This window comes from Balaenoptera physalus (assembly GCF_965194825.1).
Source record: "Balaenoptera physalus genome assembly, chromosome: 7".
In the NCBI taxonomy this organism is placed as follows: domain Eukaryota; kingdom Metazoa; phylum Chordata; class Mammalia; order Artiodactyla; family Balaenopteridae; genus Balaenoptera; species Balaenoptera physalus.
Genome location: NC_138886.1, coordinates 80,843,228 through 80,857,691, shown reverse-complemented (window position 1 = coordinate 80,857,691; position 14,464 = coordinate 80,843,228). Strand labels below are relative to the sequence as shown.

At 53.1% G+C, this 14,464-nt stretch overlaps 1 protein-coding gene across 2 annotated transcripts; it reads left to right on the top strand.

Annotated features, from left to right (window-relative positions):
* The first annotated feature begins 2,443 nt into the window (after positions 1–2,443).
* On the top strand, positions 2,444–14,463 carry NOL6 (nucleolar protein 6). 2 transcript variants are annotated; one of them, XM_082467538.1, is made up of 26 exons: positions 2,444–2,667; positions 3,741–3,947; positions 4,036–4,152; positions 5,354–5,533; positions 5,876–6,044; positions 6,262–6,396; positions 6,474–6,637; positions 6,724–6,844; positions 7,050–7,108; positions 7,191–7,292; positions 7,495–7,610; positions 7,781–7,958; positions 8,116–8,238; positions 8,786–8,934; positions 9,086–9,161; positions 9,402–9,542; positions 9,687–9,804; positions 9,886–10,040; positions 10,132–10,295; positions 10,689–10,841; positions 11,057–11,154; positions 11,946–12,070; positions 12,193–12,282; positions 12,663–12,857; positions 12,974–13,075; positions 13,251–14,463. In XM_082467538.1, the coding sequence occupies exons 1-26, from the start codon at positions 2,614–2,616 to the stop codon at positions 13,398–13,400; spliced, it is 3,441 nt and encodes a 1,146-aa protein (XP_082323664.1). In that variant the 5' UTR covers positions 2,444–2,613; the 3' UTR covers positions 13,401–14,463. The 2 variants fall into 2 exon arrangements, with proteins under 2 accessions (XP_082323664.1, XP_082323665.1); XM_082467539.1 differs by lacking the exon at positions 2,444–2,667 and adding an exon at positions 2,699–2,969.
* The last annotated feature ends 1 nt before the right edge of the window (position 14,464 follows it).

Below are 14,464 nucleotides of genomic sequence, written 5' to 3'. Positions count from 1 at the left end.
CATAGAAACAGAAAGTAGATTGGTGGTTGCCAGGGCCTGGGAGGTGGGGGAAATGAGGAGATGTTGGTTAAAGGGTACCAACTTCCAGTTTTATAACTTATAAGAATAAGTTCTAGGGATCTAATGTAGAGCATGGTGACAATATTTTAAAATATTGTATTATAGACTTGAAAATTGCTACAAGAGTGGATCTTCAATGTTCTCACCATAACAACAACAACAAATGGTAATTACTTGAGGTGAAGGATATGTTAAATATGTTAACTAACCTTATTGAGGTAATCATTTTGCAATATATGTGTAACAAATCATCACATTGTACAACTAAAACTTAAACAATGTTATATGTCAATTGTATCTCAATAAAGCTGTGGAAAAAAATCAAAACATTCTTAGCAAAGAGGGTAATAAGTTCAAAGGCCCAGGACAAGAAAGCAAGATAGAGTAGGGAAACTCCTCCAAGTAGTTCAGTATGGCTGGGGCTTAAAATTTGATGGAGATGATGAGAGACAAGGTTGGAAGGTTGACAGTGGTCACATTAATTCATTCAGTAAACATTTATTGAGTATGTATAGTGTGCTAGGCATTGGACATGTAGACCTGGTCCTTGTTTTCATGGACTCACAGTCAAGGACAAAGAGACAGACAATTGACAACCAACCAAAAATCATTTTTAAAAGTGCTAAAAAGGAAATCAATGGGGTGAAGAGATAAGGGAAAACATATTTCAGGTTGGATGATCAGTGAAGGCCTAACTAAAGAGATGATATTTACACTGAAAGCTGAGGGATGAAAAGAAAAAAAAAATTCAAGAAGAAGCATTCCAGGCAGAGCAAGACAGCTTGGCTCAAGTCTCTGAGGTGAGAAAGAACTTGATACACCCAAGGAATTGAAAGAAGGTGGATGTTGCTGGAGCTCAGCGAGCAAGGGGTGGAGTGTCAAGAAAAAGGATGGGCCAGCAAGTGAGAGAATATATTGATCATGGCCTTGTAGAAATCTGTATTTCATTCTAAGTGCAATTGGGAGCCACTGATGAGTTTTTAAAAGGAGAGTGGCATGATAGGATTTTAGTTGCAGAATACTCATTCTGGTAACCATGTGGAATGGATTGAAGAAGGACAAGACCACTTTTGTGAAAATTCCTTTAAAAGCCATTGCATAAAATATCCTATGCTATTAGAAGTTGGGATAGTGGTTACTGTTGGGGGGCAGTGACTAGACGGCAGAATGAAGGGAGATTGGCAAGGTGCAGGAAATGTTCTGCTTTTTTTTTTTCTGGGAGCTGATTACATGTGTATGTTTGGTTTGTGAATATCCAAGCTGTATCCTTGAGATATGTATTGTACTTCAATAAAAAAGATTAAAAGAAAAAGTTATTAAATGAAACTGTCCTATATTCCTCAAAACTGTTGTCAAAAAAACAACAACAAAAAAACCCCACAAAAAACAAAAAAGGGAGAGCTCAGAAAATGTTCCAGATTAAGAGAGAGAAAAGAAACATAATGACTAAATAGATGTCTGATCTTGCACCGGGAAATAAAATGCTACTATGTAAGGTTATTATTGGGATAACTGCAAAATTTGAATATGGACTTTATATAATGGCATTGAATCAAGGTTAAATTTCTTGAATTTTATAATTGAATTATGACTACATAAGAGATAGTCCTTATTCTTGGTAGACACAGGCCAAAGTAATTAGGCATGGTTTTTCAGAACCATTTGATTCTCAAATGGTGCCACGCAGCTACTGAGCCCGTGTGCTCTAGAGCCCGCACACCACAACTAGAGAGCCTGTGCGCCACAAAGAAATATCCCACATGCCGCAAGGAAGATCCCGCCTGCCACAACTAAGACCCGATGCAGCCAAATAAATAAATAAATATTAAACAAACAAGTAAAACTCAGGCTTCTAAAAAAACCATAAAGACAAAACAAATTTGGCAAAACATCAACACTAAGTTATGATAGGTAGGTGAAGGGTATATGGGCGTTCATCATAATATTATTGCAACGTTTCAGTAGATTTGGAAAATGTAATAAACTGGAAAAAAGCTGTTACATTATTCTAGGCACAAGATGATGTGATGCGCACCAAACTCGACAGCAAATACAGAGTAGAGTGAATAAACTCAAGATGTACTTTGGAAGTAGAACTGACGAGATTGGTTAATTGATAAGATGAGAAAAGAAAAGGACTCACTGGCGTAAGTAAACAAACCCTCCCCAGAGAGCCCAATCTAGCCCCGCCCTTCCCCTTTCGACCCAAACGGAGGAAGTGAGGAAAAGGAAGCGACCGCCAAGCTAAGGGCAGGCTTCAGGCCTGGCGTCGCAAGGAGGCCGTAAATGGGAGAACCCTATTTGGCCCCTCCCCCATAATGGGCGGTCCTGGAGAGTGACAGAAACCAATGACGAGCGACTCGTCGGGCACTCACCCAATGGCTCTTGAACTGGGTGGAGTCCTGTGCCACGAGGCTAGCTTCCGCGCTCCGCAGCAAGGCTGTCGCTCTGGGCTGCATAACTGCTGCTGTTTGGGCACTTCTGTCAACGTGGGAAGAAGTTGTGCAGAGCAAGTGGACTTTAAACCCGAAGTGCGGGAGCAGTACGGGAGGGATGGGCCCCGCACATGCGGGAGCGCAGCATCGCGGAACTGCTGGGGTGCCGGAGGTGGGTGAGCCATCTGGGAGGAAGGAATGCGCAACGTGTCGGAGATGGCAGAACCTAACAGCGCTCTAGCGAGGGCACGAGAACGGTCCCTTCTGGAAGAGCCCCATTTCCCCTGATGCTTCCAGCCCAGGGTACCGAGACAATCAGAGCTTGCTAAGGGAGATGGAACTTGGCATTATCCGGATGGAAATAGTAAAGCCAATTGAGCTTCTCTTTGTTCGCTAGCTCTACGCCTTGAAACTGAAAAAAACCCCACCCCCTTCTGCGGCTTGGGTCTTTTCCCTGACGAAGTCCTCCTGGAGGTTGGACGGGATCTTCTTCCCTCTTGTGTCTAGTTTTGTGCTCTCCACGTGGTGGCGCTCCTGGAGCGCTACAGTAATGCTCTCCAGGGTGTGGGATCGTGGAGGGGGACGGGGCCCAGGGCTGTAGGGGAGAAGGTTTGGGATCCCGCAGCCCAGGGTTCGAAGCCTGCTCACAGTTTAGGCATACCAACTGGAACCTCTAGCTCACTGGGCTTCGTTCGGGTGTCCGTTTTCTGCTAGGATTATTGTGAGGATTGGATGATTCACTGAGTGTGTCCTTCAAAGTCAGTAGGCTCTTCCATCATTGAGCACTTAATGTATACTTATATAGTTTATAGTCAGGGCTTGCTGGGGCAGGGTGTGTGTGTGTGTGTTTGTGTGTCTGTATGTGTGTAACCTGGCAGGATTTGGATAGAGCAAGAGTGGAGATGGCATTTGCAAAGTCCCAGGATTAACCCAGCAGAAGAGGAAGCTCCTGGTACTTACAAGGACCTGAGGCATGGCTTGGGCAATGGCCCAGTTAGCTACTACCCCTAGCAACTTGTGCTGTCAGGTAGATGGGGAACCCTCAACTCAAGGAGTTTTCAGTATAGAGCTCAGTAATGTTCTTTTAAGTAAAAATTACTCTGAGTTTTACACAATCTGACTCCTATTCAAGAGAGACCAGGAGCAGGTAAAGCCTTTACCCACATCCTGTCATGGTGGCACATCAGGCAGTGGATGCTAGATATCTGTGATGTCACCCTGGGTTCTCCCTCTCATTGGCCACAGGTCATGGCGTCAGCTCTGGAAGGCACAGGCAAGGAGGGGAAGAAGGAATCCTCAAAGAAGCGTTCGGTGGCTGGTTCTCCAGTGGAGGGCCTCCTGCAGCCCGTGAAGCTCAGCCGGGCAGAACTGTACAAGGAGCCTACCAATGAGGAGCTGAATCGCCTTCGGGAGACTGAGAGTCTGTTCCATTCCAGCTTGCTTCGTTTACAGGTACCATTGGGTGGTTGGGGCTTGGGTTAGAGAGGTGGGCCTGAGACCCTGAGGCTGAAGTACTACTCACCCCTGCCACTTCTTACAGGTAGAGGAGCTACTGAAGGAAGTGAGGCTGTCAGAGAAGAAGAAAGAGCGGATTGATGCTTTTCTACGGAAGGTCAACCAGCGGATCATGAGGGTGCCCTCAACCCCTGAGACAGAGGTAAGGCAGGTAGTGGAGGGAACTGGAAAGCCCAGAAGAGGTCCTTAGGGACCTTGCTATTCTCTGAAGGGGATGGGGTGCTAGGGAGCTCATTCTCACTGCCAGGAGTCTCAGCTAGGAGTGCAGTCAATTATGTGTTCATTCATTTAGCAAACACTTCCGTGCCTTGCAGTTGTTGTGTTCTTAGGGTACATCAGTGAACAAAGCAGCCTATGTTCTAGTGTTAGACTTATGGACGATAGATAATGAACACGACAAGTAAACTGTATGGCAGTGTTAGAAGGTGGTAAGTAGTATGGAAAAGGGAAGAAGGGCAAGGTAAGGGGATTATGGGAATATCAGAGGATGAGAGTGGTTGGCAACTTTAAATAGCGTGGCTGAGGTAGGCCTTATTGAAGTGACATTTGTGTGAAGGAAGTGAGTCAGCTATATAGATATCTAAGGGAAGAAGAGCATTCCAGGAAGGGAAAATAGCCAACACAAATGTTCAAAGGCAAGAATAGGTCTGGTATGATGAATTGGGAGATTGGGATTGACATATATACACTAATATGTATAAAATGGATAACTAATAAGAACCTGCTGTATAAAAAAATAAATAAAGTTAAACTAAAAAATTAAAAAAAAAAAAAGAATAGGTCTGGTACATTCCTTGGAATGAATGAGGGGAAGATAGAAGGAGGTAAGTTCAGAAAGGTTATGGAGGAAGGGGGCATATCACGCAGGGCCTTGTGCACCAAAACAAGTACTTTCGCTGTTGCTCTGGATAAGATGGGGAATAACTGCAGGCATTTTGTTTGTGATCTAACTTCAGTATTAAAAAGTTCACCCAGGTTTTTGTGTTAAAAGTAGAATGCAGGGGGACAAAGGTGAAATCAGGGAGACTAGTTAGAAACCTATTGTACAATGATCCACTGAAAAATTGCTCAGACTAGGGTAGAGTAGAGAAGTGGTCAGTGTCTGGATACCTTTTGAAAGTGAAATGGGTGTTCTTAACAGAGATGAGTCAAGGTGATTTAAATGTTTTTAGCTTGAGCAACTAGTATGGAGTTGTTTTAATGGGGAAGACATGTTTATAGGAAGATCAGAAGTTTGGTTTCAAACATTTTGACATGTTGAATTTGAGATGTCTCCTAGACATCAAGGGGACATGTTAGGAAGGCAATCAAGTTAATACGTGTCACTGTCTCTGTCCCCACAGCTGACCAACCAGGCATGGCTCCGGGGTGGGGTTCAAGTCCCCCTCCACCAAGTGCCCTATACTGTGAAGGGCTGTTTCCGCTTCCTGCCCCCAGCCCAGGTCACTGTTGTGGGCAGTTACCTTCTGGGCACCTGCATCCGGCCGGACATCAATGTGGATGTGGCATTGACCATGCCCAGGGTGAGGTTCAGAGTTTGGGGAATGGAGAGGTCTGCCATTTCACCACCTACAAATCCCTTGATCCCTCTCTTTTTCCCACCTCTCGCTTGCCAGAGCATTGAAATCTGAATTCTAAATCCAAAGAACAGACCACTGCAGTTGTCCTGAGGGAGCTTAGATTTGCCATTTGGAACTTTGTCTTCCTCACCTGAGTTGTGGTATTGCTACTAGCCTTGGCTTAAGCATCCTGGCCAGCAGATGGGGTTGCCAAGCTTTGACCTTGGCTTCGTCTTGGCCCCCAAGTTCTCCAACAACAAGGGCTTAAGTGACTGGCCATCTCTCTCTTCTCCTGACCCCCTCCAGGAGATCCTACAGGACAAGGATGGGCTGAACCAGCGCTACTTCCGCAAGCGTGCCCTCTACCTGGCCCACTTGGCTCACCACCTGTCCCAAGACCCACTCTTTGGCAGTGTTCGCTTTTCCTACACCAATGGCTGCCACCTGAAACCCTCGCTGCTGCTGCGGCCGCATGGTAGGAGGCATATACCAGGTGGAGGGCACCGTATGGGGTGACAAATCCAGTGGGGGAGGAACTGGGGCCTCAAGTCCAAGGTGAGAGGCTTGGGCCTCAAGTTTGAGGGGAAAGGTGTAAGGCCCTCAAATGGGGCGGGGGGGGCGGTGCGGGTGGTACAGGGACTCCTCCGGCTCCAGGGGACTGCAGGGTCTCCACATCTCCCATCTCCCCCCAGGGAAGTATGAGCGTCTGGTCACTGTCCGTCTGCATCCATGCCCTCCACCTGACTTCTTCCGCCCGTGCCGCCTGCTGCCGTCCAAGAACAATGTGCGCACTGCCTGGTACCGAGGGAAGAGTCCTTCAGGGGATGGTGAGTATCAAGGTGGAGTTGGAGGGAAGGGTGTTGCAGGGACTTCTCCTCTCATGACTTCCCCTTTCCTCCCACAGGTAGCCCAGAGCCCCCCACCCCCCACTATAACACATGGGTCCTGCAGGACACAGCCCTTGAGTCCCATGCACAGCTGCTATCAACCGTGCTGGGCTCAGCCTCGGGGCTGAAGGATGGTGTGGCACTTCTGAAGGTCTGGCTGCGGCAGCGGGAACTGGACAAGGTGAGTGGGGAGTGGCCCAGCTTCCCTGCCTCACTGAGTGGTGGGTTGGCTCTGAGCTCCGGCCTTTCCCTCTGTCTCTCCCTCAGGGCCTGGGAGGATTCAGTGGGTTCCTTGTCTCCATGCTGGTTGCCTTCCTTGTGTCTACACACAAGATCCATACCACCATGAGCGGCTACCAGGTCCTGAGAAGCACCTTGCAGTTTCTGGGTGAGGCGGCTGGACTTCGAAAGGCCAAGGGCCCCACTCTTACCCATCAGGGATCATTCGGTCTCTGGTCCTCAGACAGATGAGCAAACCGAATCCCAGAGGCAGGCAGTTGCAGCCACCTGTCCGGAGGGTGGGTGTCAAGAGGGCTGGGTCCCTAGGGAGGGGGATACCTTCTGATATACCCACCTTCTCTGGCTCATTTCAGCCAGTACAGATCTGACGGTCAACGGGATCAGTTTGTGCTTCAGCTCAGATCCTTCCCTGGTGAGTAGGGCAGTGCTGAGTCTGGGCAAGACGTCCTGAAGTTAAGGCCCAGCCCTGACTGGCTTCTCTCTCCCCCTCCCAGCCGGCCCTGGCTGACTTCCACCAGGCCTTCCCTGTTGTTTTCCTGGACTCCTCAGGCCGTCTCAACCTCTGTGCTGATGTCACTGCCTCCACTTGCCACCAGGTACAGGTGTCGCCCACTCCTGGCTTCCCCAGATGTCCCAGCCCAGACCCTGTCCCTTCTGCCAGCACCAGAACCCCAGAAACTCCTCTCCAGAGACCTTCGGTCAGGCGCATCTCTGGGTCTGGGCCCTGTGTTCCGTGAGGGGAGGGGTGCAGTGCTGGTGGTCTCACGTGGGAGTTCCCTCCTTACTCTGTGGCCCCAGGTGCAGCACGAGGCACGGCTGTCTATGGTGTTACTGGACAGCAAAGCTGATGATGGGTTCCAGCTGCTGTTGATGACTCCCAAACCCATGATCCGGGCTTTTGACCACATACTGCAGTAAGTTTTGGGGTGCCAGGATATGCCAGTGAGTCCTGTGTCCCTGGAGCTAGTGATGGGGCAAAGGTCCTCAGGCAGGTGCTCAGATAGATCATCCTGGTGGTGGGGGTGGTGATACTCGGGGCCAGCAGTACCTGATTCCCCCTCATTGTCCCTCTCTGCCCCCCAAGTCTCCGTCCAGTGAGTCGCCTGCAGGCAGCGTGTCACCGACTAAAGCTGTGGCCAGAGCTGCAGGATCATGGTGGGGACTATGTCTCAGCTGCTTTGGGCCCACTAACCACCCTTCTGGAGCAGGGCCTGGGGTCCCGGCTGCACCTGCTGGCCCACTCTCGGCCCCCAGTCTCAGAGGTGAGATGGTGTTGGTTGGGGAGTTTGTGGGACCGAGGGGGTTGGACCCAGGGTCCCAAGGGATACAAAAGACACACCATCCCTCTCACTAGAAAGTGGGTTTCCAGACCAAGCTGTGGGATGCTTGGATTGAGCTCAGCCTTTCTACATCCTACAGTGGGACATCAGCCAGGATCCACCGAAGCACAGAGACTCTGGGGTCCTGACCCTGGGATTGCTCCTCCGGCCTGAGGGGCTGACCAGTGTTCTCGAGCTGGGTCCAGAGGCTGACCAGCCTGAGGTGAGGAGCCCTGGAGTCTGAGGGGTGATTTGGTCCTGTCTTGCATTGGAAGGAGTGGAGTGGACCGTCCTCATGCCACCTGGATTGAGGCCTGTCAGGAGACTTCTTTCTTTTTTCTCTTTTTTGCAAGATTTATTTATTATCTATTTAGTTTATTTTTGGCTGCATCGGGTCTTAGTTGCGGCACGCGGGATCTTTGTTGAGGCATGCAGGATCTTTCATTGCGGCTCACGGGCTTCTCCCTAGTTGTGGCGTGTGGGTTTTTTCTCCCTAGTTGTGGCATTCAGGCTCCAGGGCGCGTGGGCTCTGTAGTTTGCGGCACGCAGGCTCTCTCGTTGAGGCACACGAGCTCTGTAGTTGTGGCGCACGCGCTTAGTTGCCCCGCGGCATGTGGCATCTTATTTCCCCGACCAGGTACTGAACCCATGTCCCCTGCCTTGTACAGCAGATTCTTTACCACTGGGCCACCAGGGAAGTCCCCTGTTGGGAGATTTCTGACAGAGCCCTTCTTTGTTGATCTCTACCACTACCCCTTTCCTGTTCCCAGGCTGCTGACTTCCGCCAGTTCTGGGGATCTCGCTCCGAGCTTCGGCGTTTCCAGGATGGAGCCATTCGGGAAGCTGTGGTCTGGGAGGCAGCCTCTATGGCCCAGAAGCGCCTTATTCCCCACCAGGTGGTCAATCATCTCTTAACACTGTGAGTGTTAGCATCTGAATGCCAGGAGGCAGCCATGGGCCAGGGAGCCTTTTAGGAGGGTCTGGCCCAAGCTTTTGGGGTGAGCAGCCCACATCCAGTAGCTCTCGGCATGGCCCCCAGTGCCCACACTGTGCCTGTGCCCCTTTTCTAGCCATGCTGACATCCCAGATACCTGTGTCCACTATACGGGGGGCCTCCTGGATGCACTGATTCAAGGCCTGAAAGAGGTAAGGGCCCTGGTTCAGGGCTTGGGTTAAGGCTAGGGGCTGTAGAGTAAGCAGCCTGTGTGGCTGGATTTGCGGGGTGGGGATGGGGGTGGAGAGCCCCACCTTAGGCAGGCTGCACTTCCCAGAGCGTCCCCCAGGGGGCCCTCTGGCTATGCAGCAGCAGCCTGAGCCATGGCTGTATCCCAGGTGGTCGGGCTCTTCTGAAAGGTCGTGCCCTCCTGTCTTTCTTTTCCCTCTCAGACCTCCAGCACAGGTGAGGAGGCCCTGGCAGCTGCGGTGCGTTGCTACGATGACCTCAGCCGCTTGCTGTGGGGACTGGAAGGTCTGCCGCTGACCGTGTCTGCCGTGCAGGGAGCTCACCCAGTGCTGCGCTACACTGAGGTGAGGCGCAAGGGGCAGGGAGCTCTTTCTGCTTGGTGACACCCACCTCTGCTCCACTCACCCGGTAGTCTCCCTTCCAGCTTCTTGACTCTGGGCACTCCCTCCCAGTCCCAGGCCTCTTCCTCAGCCCCGCTTTTTCCATAGGTGTTCCCACCAACCGCAGTCCGGCCAGCCTACTCCTTCTATGAACAGCTGCGAGAGCGGGCCTCGCTGTTGCCTCGGCCTGACAAGCCCTGTCCGGCCTACGTGGAGCCCATGACTGGTGAGGGAGCTCTTGCGAGGGGGTGAGAGGGACTGTTCTCACCCCAGGCCGCAGGCTGAGGCCTCTCACTCTTCTCCACAGTGGTATGTCACCTGGAGGGCAGTGGGCAGTGGCCACAGGATGCTGAGGCCATACGGAGGGTCCGGGCTGCCTTCCAGCTGCGCCTGGCAGAGCTGCTGACGCAGCAGCATGGGCTGCAGTGCCGCGCCTCGGCCACGCACACCGATGTCCTCAAGGTTCGGCTGGTGTAGGGCAGGGATACCCAGGGAGGGAGGGGACAGGGGTGTCAGGGTGCCCCGCCTCCCATGCCATCCCCTCTTCCAACAGGATGGGTTTGTATTCCGGATTCGTGTGGCCTATCAGCGGGAGCCCCAGATCCTGAGGGAGATGCGGAGCCCCGAGGGGATCATCTCCTTGAGGGACACTCCCGCCTCCCTCCGCCTTGAGAGGGACACTAGGCAGTTGCCCCTGCTCACCAGCACCTTGCATGGGTATGGCCACCCCCACAGGCTCTTATGTCTGTAGACCCTTTCCTGGCCCCATTCTGCTCTCCTGGCCATCTGTCTCTCTGGAAGGCCAGTTAGAGATATGAGTTCTGGAGTCAGGCAAGTGCTAGAATCCTGGCCCTGCCAATTCACTGGCTGTGTCCCTTGGGCAGGATTCCCCCTCCCCTCAACCTTATTTTTCTCATCTGTAAAATGGGAATCATGCTAGGACCAACCTCTTGGGGTATTAATTAGGAAGATGTGAGGTGGTACGTGTAATGCATTAGCACAGAGGCCAGTGTTGGGTAAAGTTGAGTAAATAGCAGCAGCGGGGCCGAAACACTGTTCTTGGGCCCTGAGGACCTCACTATCATGGCCACTACCCTCCTCTCCCTGCAGACTCCAGCAGCAGCACTCAGCCTTCTCGGGTGTGGCTCGGCTGGCCAAGCGGTGGGTGCGTGCCCAGCTCCTAGGTGAGGAGCTCACCGATGAGTGCCTGGACCTGGTGGCTGCTGCCCTTTTCCTGCACCCTGAGCCCTTCACCCCTCCCAGGTGATTCCCTCCACCTTTTCCCTAGCCAGGAAGTCCCACTGGGGCCAGCTTTCATCCCCCATGCTTCAGTCCACATGGGAGAGGTGGCTGAACCAAGGGACAGAAGGGGTTTTAACCCCCGCAGTCCACACCAAGGGGTCTAGGCTCTCCGGACTGTGGGGAGCCTGGGCATGTGTGACTGGGCCCCAGATGCTTTGCTTACTTCTTCCTCTCAGCTCCCCCCAGGTGGGCTTCCTTCGGTTCCTTTTCCTGATATCAACCTTTGATTGGAAGAACAACCCTCTAATTGTCAACCTCAACAATGAGCTCACTGGTAAGTTGTAGGATCAGGGTCAGACTAGTGCAAGAACTACCCTCTGTGGATTGTAGAATAGGGCAGGCAAGGGTTTTCCCTGTCAGTCTGTTGGGTTTTCTCTCTGCCTCCCCTATCCTGGATATCCACTCCTGACCCTGACTGCCTGGGGGTAGGGAATTGTTAAGGAGGAAGAGGACCAAATCAAGCTTTTAGGGAGCTCCGAGACTGTAGAGATATGGTTTGCCCACGTGATGATCAGAAACACAGCGGACTGGGGGTGGTAAGCAGGCTACCTGGGGGACTGTGAAGGGAAGAGGAGAGAGGAAGAGGGACTCTGAACACCAGGTGAGAAATCTTACGGTGGGGAGCCGGGAACGGTTCAGGCTAGAATACAGGCCCAGACCTCTTGGGCGTGGGGGGTGAGTGATGATTTCTGGTTGTAATATGAGGAGGTTCTGGTCCCAGCAGAGAGGAAGGTATCAGCTTTCTAATTCCCCAGGTGTTTGGGAACCCAGGGCAGGAAGGGGCCAGGGGCAGGCCTCAGCTTGTGCAGGCCTGGAAACCAGACTAGGGTGCCAGGCAGTGGAAAATTCTGCTTCTGGTCCCAGGCTGGGAGTTTAACACCCTGCCCAGTTGAGGCAGATGCGGTGTCCCTTTCATCGCTTCTGCCATTTGGGGGATGTTGGAAAATCCCTGTGATGGGCAGCTGCTAAGTGTACAGTAGGAGGACCCAGGGCAGTAGAGGGTGTCTGGGGGGAGGAGTAGGCTGACCCAAGACCCCCTCTCATCCGACCCCCTCTCATCCGCAGCGGAGGAGCAGGTGGAGATCCGCAGTGTCTTCCTGGCAACCCGGACAAAACTCCCCGTCATGGTCATCATTACCCCCCAGGATCGCAAAAGCTCTGTATGGACACAGGATGGACCCTCGCCCCAGGTTTAATTTCGTTCCTGCTCCCAAGTGTGTGGTTTTCTCCCCCAAGGAAAAAGCAGGCCCAGCCTGAGCTATGAGAGACCTGTGGTCAGGTCTGACCTATCTGATGTATGTGTGCCCCCCAGATCCTACACCAGCTCGTGGTCCTGGCAGCCGAGGCCTTGCCCGTCCTAGAGAAGCAGCTAATGGATCCCCAGGGTCCTGGGGACATCAGGGTAAGCCCCGGGCCCAGACTGACTCCAGGGGCTCTGGGGGCTCTGCCTTTGAACCATGGAAGTCTGGAGCTCTAGGGGCCCTTGTTTGGTGAGACTGAATCCAGAGAAGGCGTTGCAGCTGCCCACGACGCCTGGCAGTGGGGGAGCCTGCAGGAGAATCGGGGCCCTGGCTTCGCACTTCTACCCTGCGCTCCTCCTGCTGGACCCAAGCTGCCACCAGCTGGGTCTTGTTGTTCCTGCCTTCAATTGAGCATTTGGGCCCATAATGGGCGGGTCAGACAAAAGGGAAGGAGGGAACCAGAGTGGGCACGTGGAGGGGTTTGTGGTCCAGTTCCCAGCCCCCAAGTGGGCACTGCTGAGCACCCCGTACCCCTCCTCAGACAGTGTTCCGGCCACCGTTGGACATGTTCGACGTGCTGATCCACCTGTCTCCCCGCCACATCCCCCGGCACCGCCAGGCTGTGGACTCGCCCGCTGCCTCCTTCTGCCGGGGCCTGCTTAGTGAGCCGGGGCCCTCCTCCCTGATGCCCGTGCTGGGCTACGATCCTCCTCAGCTCTACCTGGCACAGCTCAGGGTAGGTCCTCGAGGGCTGACTGACCCTGGGGAGGGGACATCCAGGTGGAGCTGGGGCCGTGGAGGTGGCTCTCAGGTGTCCACCTGTAATCTTGTCTCTGTCCTGCCCTTTTCTAGGAGGCCTTTGGGGACCTGGCCCTTTTCTTCTATGACCAGCATGGCGGAAAGGTGATCGGCGTCCTCTGGAAGCCCACCAGCTTCCAGCCCCAGCCCTTAAAGGTGAGCTGGCTGGTGACAATTGTCTGTTTCTGAGTGTGTACATGCGTTCCACATGGGCATGCGTGTCTGTGTGTGGTTCCACGAGTGACCCGGTGGCAGGTGTGAAACATGTGTTTTGGTGTCTCTGCGTGTGCCTCTCGTGACACCTCAATCTACATTTCTCTGATTCTCCCAGGCCTCCAACACAAAGGGGCGCATGGTGGTGTCTCAAGGTGGGGAGCTGGTGATGGTGCCCAATGTAGAAGCCATCCTGGAGGACTTTGCCATCCTGGGCGAAGGCCTGGTCCAGGCTGTGGAGGCCCGAAGTGAGAGGTGGACCGTGTGACCTCCAGCCCAGGAGGAAGCTGTAGATGGACAACAGGACTGCAGACCTCTGGAGCAAGATGTCAATGCCATGACCACCCTTGCTGCATACGGACCTTCCAAGGAGGGCTTGCTGGCCTGCACACGCTGAATCATCCCCAACAAAGCCCTGTCCCAATTTTCTGTCTGATGCCCCAGCATTGGGGCAGGGGCCGTGGTGCCCTGTGGAGTCCCCTGGGCCTGACCAGAAGAGGACTGGGAGCCAGCTCAGAGGGGACACTGAATGAACCCAGGAGATCCATCTACTTGTCAGCCTGGCCTGGACCTTTTTTATTTTTTTCCTTCCCAGGCTGCTCGCAGAAGCCCAGAGAAGAGGCTGTGTGCCCGGGGCTGAGGCTCTGTCCCAACCCCTCTGCCAGGATGTGTGCCTCGATCTCACTATGCCCTTCGGTGCATCGTCAGGCCTTTTAAATGGGGCTCAGAGAAGGTGTGGCACTGCCTGAGAGTCACAGAGCACCAGCACTGAGCAGTGGAGAGGGGGCTATGTGGGCTGAATACACCGCATTGAAGGGGCACAATGTCCTCCTGTGTTGGTTCTGCTGCATCCCGGGGTGGGGACATGGAAAAGCACAGAGGACAGGAAGGGGCCGGGTGGGTGAAGGGGCGAGGGGGACTGGTGGTCCCCCATCCAGGAGAGATGCAGAAAGCACTGATTGCTGCCCTGGCCTCCGGTGTCTGAGCCCCTCAGGCTCTGTGCTCCTGCAGTGGTGGCGCAGAGGTGAGTGGAACCCAAGACCTGCTCTCCAGGAGCTCCCAGTGCCCTGGGGGAGGGGGTGCTGCTTCCTTTCAGCCTGGTCCACACCCCCCTTCCAGCAGCCTCTCCCTAATCCTGGCTGTTTTTCCAGACTCAGCTCAAACAGTGACTCCTTAAACCCTTCCTCGCCCTCAGCCTAAGGTGCGCTTTCTCTCCTCTGAAACATTAGAGCAATTACTGCCTGTTCATTTCTCTTTGCAGTCACGTAAGTGGCATGAACTCCTCTCTTGTCTTAAACCGTGATTTAAAATTAAATCATTTAATTTCCCTAT

What these genes read in the sequence shown, in the direction of transcription:
- NOL6 (XM_082467538.1), top strand. Translation starts at nt 2,614, where the DNA reads ATGGGCCCCGCACATGCGGGAGCGCAGCATCGCGGAACTGCTGGGGTG. An exon ending in CAGTGCTGCGCTACACTGAG is followed by an intron (nt 9,543 to 9,686) that starts GTGAGGCGCAAG and finishes CTTTTTCCATAG; the next exon opens with GTGTTCCCACCAACCGCAGT. An exon ending in GAGCCCTTCACCCCTCCCAG is followed by an intron (nt 10,842 to 11,056) that starts GTGATTCCCTCC and finishes TCTTCCTCTCAG; the next exon opens with CTCCCCCCAGGTGGGCTTCC.